Below are 6623 nucleotides of genomic sequence, written 5' to 3' on the forward strand. Positions count from 1 at the left end.
GAAATGAATTTTCGTAATAAAACTTGAAGAGAAAATAAATTACACTTCTATAATCTTTCTATTAAATTTATGCCACAAGCAATATTTGCATATTCAAAACTAAAAGTAGAAAACTAAAAAAATGTATTAGTACTGATAATATGTTTTTAAAGTACTAGTAATTAATTTAAAAAGCGGTTGTTGACTGATAAAAAAAGGTATTATTTCATTCTTATTTAAACAATGTTTTAGGATCATAGATGGATTTTTAAATAAATGAAAGTTTTCTTATGAACAAAAAAACTCCTCTGTCTTTTTTTTAAGTAAAATTAGAAGGTGTGTAAAATTTACTAAAGCGATATTTATAATAATTATTAAACAATGCGAAAAAGTGTGTATATTTTAGCAGATGCCTGAAAAACCAAAAGATTTTCAAACAACTAAATTAGAAAAATTTGACAAGTTTGTTTCCCGTTTTTTTCTTTTTCTTGAAAAAAAAATCAATTTAATGACTTTTAAATTTTCTATATATCATTAATAATAATTTTTTTTTTAAAAAAAAGATCATCCTATGCTATTTTCAAATCTATTTTGTTTTGCTTTTTTTTTTTGTTTTTTTTTTTTTTTTTTTGTTTTTTTGATATATTTCCATATTTTCTTCATTATTTATAAAATAAATTTCAAATTTGTTTTGTTATATTCCAATAAAATTGAAAAAGAAAAGAAAACATATAATTTTATTTTTAAAAAAAATTTTATAAGTCAAAAAAAGAAAAAATAAAGAAAATAATTACTTGCAGGCATATGAATAAACCAATTCAAGCAATTAAAAAATTGAAAGATCATTTTCATAAATTAAGTAAGAAAAATAAATCTGTAACAGCAGGTACTATTTTACCAGTTACTCGAACTGTCGATAATAATACAAGTAAAACAACTAATGCATCACGTACAACGGATACATCGCGTAGCGTAATTTTTCATTCTGTTGAATCCACTCGTAACAATGAATCATCACACGAATCATTTATTAATCGTAATGTTGAACAAGTGGAATCACATGTTAGAAATATTTTTAGTATCATTAAAATGATTTGTAACGTTAACTTGTACATTTACTTCAATCAAGTAAAATTATACAGTTACTCTAATAATGGATATTAACGTTAATTTATCATCTATTATACAGCTACTTTGATAATTGAAATGTAACGTTGTTAACTTATTTGCTGTTAACAGTTACTTGAATAAATATAAATCATCCTTAAAATACATTAATTCATTGTGATTCAGAAATATTAAATGTAAGATATAGCATAATTGATGATAACATTATGTAAATGTTTAATATGCCATGTAAATTTCATGCAAATGATTTATCACAAAAAATGGAAATGCTACAAAGTGCAAAAATGACATATAATGTCAATTTATCACAGAATATAAAAGAAAATGATAAAAATGTTGAATTAATAGGAAAAAAGACCGATATCACAAACGAAAAATGTAAGAATATCAACTGGTAGCATATCATATATATATATATATATATATAAAATATTGCTTATCATATTACTGCTAATTTCATTTACAAATTTACTCATTCTAACATTTTTTGTTTTAAAAAAATTCTATTTTTTACTACTAACTGGAATGTACTATATGTAACAATAATTTTGTATCTAATAAAATATGAAATAAGTATAAAAATAAAGAAATGAAAAACTAAAAGATTTTTGAAAGCTCTCGTGCAAAAATTGTTAGTAATTTTACAAAATTAAAAATATTCAAATTTAGCGCTAATGAATAGTCAAAAATCGCCGCCAAATGGAAATGTTCGATCATCATCATCATTTTTAATGGATTCAGATAAAATTGAAGGTTGATGACTTTATTTTTACACAATTTTTTGAATTTTGCCAATTTTAAGTGTAAATTTCCTCTAATAAGTATAACAAATAAGTACAATAAACAAAAACCAAGAAGTGTAAATGAAAAATGTTACTGTAAAATATTGAGTGAAAGAAAAAAGATTATTTGATAAAATATATATTAAACTAGAATCAAATATCAAAAAATTTATACGTTAAAAACTTATTCAGATATTAAAGTATTTAAGCTCAAAGTTGAATTTTTTTTGTTGTTAGCATTTTTAAAATTTATTTTATATAATATTGTTGTTAACAATATTTAAATTTACATAAACAGTTTAATTAATATTTAATCTGAAAATTGGTTAATTTTTATACACCAAATTATTCGATTTATTTTTAGCTATAAAAATTAAATCACCCGTCGAAGTAAAAGTCGAAAATTTAAGTGATAATGCAATCGAACAACAACTTGCATCATTAAATCAGTAAAAAATCATTTTATGGCATATTTGGACTTTTTTAAAATTTTTGAAACAAATTTTCGAACGTTTGTTTACCTATTTTTTATTTTTTAAATTGAATCATTGATAAAGTAATACATTTTACATCTATTGAAATGAGCAATTTTTCCTAAAAATTTAAAAATCAATTTTAGTTATAATAAATTATCTTATTCGCCAGACAATATAATTAAACAAATAGGAAACAAAAATGTAGTGAAAGTTTTTCCTTTTCCACTTTTTAGGTAATTTAATGAAATCGCCTTTTTTTCTTTTTTTTTTTTTTTTTTTTTTTTTCTATAATTTAAAGATGGATAAATGTTTGAAGAAAAATTTATTCCTTATAAAAATTTATTATAAACAATGAACATTTCTCTCATTGGAATTGATCTTTCGTTTTTTTTTTTCTTGTAGTTTTGTAAAAGATTGAATTCAGTCAATTTTTAAATGCAGTTGGATTTTAAATAGTTTTAAAGAAAATAAATGATAAACTTTTGTTATCAGATGATTTGAAGCACTTAACTGTTTGAAGTTAAAAGATGATGATAGAAAGCGAGATGACAGAGAGGGAGAGAAAAAAAGAAATTTTATGTCATTGATCATAATAATTTGGAAGTTATTCGTCTTAAATATATATTAATTTTTCAAGTCGAAAGTATCAATGATATTTATTATAAATTAATGAAATAAGTTTTATACTAATTGAAATGATTGATTTTTTAAGCAATTATTTATGCTAATTTACAGTTTGCAAAAAAAAAAAAAAAAATTTCATTAATTGATGCAAAAACAGATTTATCAACATTAGAAAAAATTTTTAAAATATTATAAACAAGTAGCATATTGTATGTTTTAAAACACTGATGCAAAAATTTTTTGCTACGTTATATATTTTTAGGTCAAATTTGAGGTCATAATCATCTTTTTAAACAATATTTTGTATCCTTATATCAATCATTATGAGATATTTGAAATTATAGCAATACATTTCTATACTGTAAAATTGCTCCAGTTCCTTTTTCCTACAACAATTACTAAAATAATTAAGTTAGAAAATAGTCACAATTAAGTGTTAATTTTATGTGATTTTATCATCCATAATATTAGGTGTTGATTTTATCATCATAATATAGCAAAAAGTGTTGGATAATACGAATTATATTTATTTCATTTGGTATTCTTTCATTTTTTCAAAAATACTGTTTCAAAAAAAAAAGAAAAAAAAAAACAAGAAGAGGTTGTAAAAATTTGAATAAAAATGAATCGCTTTATCACTTTTTTTGAAAAAAAATAAAAGAAATAAATTCTTTTGTTAATTCATTTTTTTCTTTTATTTCTATTCTTCAAATTATTAATTTACCAAATGCTTCTGTTACAGACGTTTAAAAATATTGATAGATGAAAACGAAATGATAAAAAAGCATGAAGAACAGCTCTTTATGACCAAAAATCAAATCCTTGCTAGAATTGATGTAATTCAATATTTTATCACTTTAACAAAAACAAAAAAATTTAGTCATTTTTTCTAACATAATTTACTATTAATCAACTAATTAGAAAATAGTTGAATAATTTAAATAATGATGAAAATTGTAATTTATTTCGTTTTTTTGTTGTCAATAAATGAATGCCTGAAAGGAAGTTAAATTTAAAATTTTAATTTTTTAAAGGTTTTAAAGAAGCAAATTAGTGGAGCTATGGATCATTATCGCATTATAGCGCATTCTTGCCGGGAAAAAATTGAGAGGGAAGAAATTCTTCAAAATGAAGTAAGTAATTATCATCAAAATTTTTCATGCAAGATTGTTTTATCGAAAAAAAAAACTAAATAAATAAAAACAAAAAATAAAATAATAAAAATTTACAAAATGCAGGATTACATTATAAAAAAAAACAAAATTAAAAATAAATAATAAACAAAAAAATATTGAAATTTTTATACAAGCGAGGTTTCTTATTTATATAATTTTCTTACTAAAACAATAATAAAACTATTATGTTAATATTCAAAAAAAAAAAAAAATCATTTACTAATTTACTCAATATTAGTTATTTATTAGTAGTTAAATTATCATACACATAATTACTTATATTAGCAAAATGAAATAGTACATTGATTCGTTTAAAATATTAATTAACTAAAATAAATTTTATAATATTGAAAGAAATGATGGTAGCTATCTTACAAGTCATTTATTTCTTATTATATCTTTTTTTCCTTTGAATTTTTGCAGAATTCGTTTGATAAAATTATATGCAATATTTTTGTTGAAAATTTTTTAAATATTATTTTATTGAAATTTTATTAGACATACTTTTTTTGAAATTTTACGAGACGTATTGAAATTTATGAAAATCATTCGTAAACAAAAAAAAAGCTAAAAATATTTAATATATCACTTTGAGATAAGTCAGCTGTGGTGTTTTTTTCATTGGTGATTTTTGGAAAGTAAATTCAGAAAGTAAACATTATGTGATCTTTATCAGAATATCATCCTGATAAGATCATGCAAAAAACAAATTAATATAAACACACATATATTTTGTAAAATTAAATAAGTAGTACTAATTTAAACTCAGAATGATAAAAGCTAATTTTTATCCTATAAACTAATTTAAATTTACTTAGCCAATTTTTTTTATTCTGATAAGATCATGCAAAAAAAGTGGTATTGCATATAAAAATTTTTTATATGTAATACTTTATACGTAATATCAAAAAAAAAGTGAACAAAGAAAAACAAAATGGTAATATATTGTAAAAATTAATGAATTAATTAGTGCAATAAATTAATAATCTATTAATTATAAAAGTATAGAAGTGTTGATAAAAAAAATTGCTTGATATAAATTATGAATTGACAAGTTTTATAAATTAATTTTAATGAAAAATTTTATGAAAAAAGCTTAGAAATTTAAAAATTTATGAATTGATAATTTTTTAATTAATATATTAGTATTAGAAGTGTTGATAAAAAATGTTTCATATAAATTATGAATTAATAAATTTTATGAATGAATTTTTATGCAAAATTTTATGAAACCACTAAAAACTCACATAAATTGATAATTCTATTTTTAGATGTTAATGGATTTAAAAGAGAGAGTTGATAAACTTAATGATATGTGCACAGATATTAATAATCAAGCAGATGATATGATAGTGACATTGAATACTTATAACGCTGGTAAAAGTGATGCATTATATATGATTACTGCATGTTCGGTTGATTTTATTGTACGCTTTTTCCAACAAATTTATACGACAATTATTTCAATTACAAAGGTTTATTAATTTATTTAAAAAAAGAAAATGTTTTGTCAATAATTTTAATAATAAATATTTTAAAAAAGATAATAAATTCATTAAAATATATAATAATAAACATCTAAAAACAAATAATCTAAGGAAAAAGAAAATTTTTTTTATTATTTAGTAGATTACTAATTAGAACTAGCTTTAATGTATTTACTGATTTATTTTGAAAAAAAAAAAAAAAATGTTATATCACTAATTTTAATAATAGTTATTTTAAAAGCAATAATAATAAATGTATTCAAATTTATAATAATTAACATTTTAAAAAAATAGTAATTTTTCTCTTTATTTAATAAATTACTAATTAGAATTAGTTGTAATGCAATTAAGTTGTTAATCATTTCAAAAATTCCTGTTCGTAATTAATTGCGATACTTTTAATACAAACATTTTTACAAATATTTATTTATTCATTCGAGCTAGTACAAATTTAATTGAAAATTATAATATGAGATGAGATAAAATTAGTAAATAAAATTAGTAAAAAAAATTAATGAAAAAAAATAAAAAAATTTTAAAAAAACTTAAAAAGTTTAAAAAAAATTTAAAAAAATGATTAAAAAATTTTAGAAAATTAGTGAAAAAAAAAACTCCTTTTTTCATCTTTTGTTATCAGAGAAAATTTTCAGCATTCTACAAAAGTATTACTGGTAACAACAAATTCAATATCACCAAATACTATTAGCAAAAGGGAAGAAAATTGATAAGTCACTATCAACACTTTATGATTTCAAATAATGTTTAATGCTTAAATAAACAATGTGAGTTATTGATTTTATTGCTTAGTTTTTTAATAAGTAATGTTGAAATTGTTTTAACAAAAAGATTTAGACGAAAGTATAAATGATTATTTCTACATCTAAAAAGTGATAAAACTGATAAAAAAATTGTATTATTTAGTTTTAAAAATAAGTAATTAGATATATTGAAATTGTTAAAAGACATTTTTTA

General features: G+C 20.0%; 1 protein-coding gene across 2 annotated transcripts; it reads left to right on the forward strand.

The window, feature by feature from the left end:
• Window positions 1-388: 388 nt before the first annotated feature.
• Bma-mlt-11 (Kunitz/Bovine pancreatic trypsin inhibitor domain containing protein) lies at window positions 389-6376 on the forward strand (the record flags this gene model as incomplete). Of its 2 annotated transcripts, none has more annotated exons than XM_043082287.1 (9): window positions 389-441; window positions 780-1041; window positions 1419-1485; window positions 1777-1860; window positions 2254-2338; window positions 3732-3825; window positions 4024-4122; window positions 5436-5639; window positions 6302-6376. In XM_043082287.1, 9 exons carry the CDS (start codon window positions 389-391, stop codon window positions 6374-6376), a joined length of 1023 nt encoding a protein of 340 aa, XP_042938221.1. The 2 variants fall into 2 exon arrangements, with proteins under 2 accessions (XP_042938221.1, XP_042938222.1); XM_043082288.1 differs by having other exon boundaries at window positions 5436-5591.
• Between the last annotated feature and the right edge of the window lie 247 nt (window positions 6377-6623).

The sequence above is a fragment of the Brugia malayi genome (assembly GCF_000002995.4).
Source record: "Brugia malayi strain FR3 genome assembly, contig: Bm_v4_Chr4_scaffold_001, whole genome shotgun sequence".
Lineage (NCBI taxonomy): Eukaryota > Metazoa > Nematoda > Chromadorea > Rhabditida > Onchocercidae > Brugia > Brugia malayi.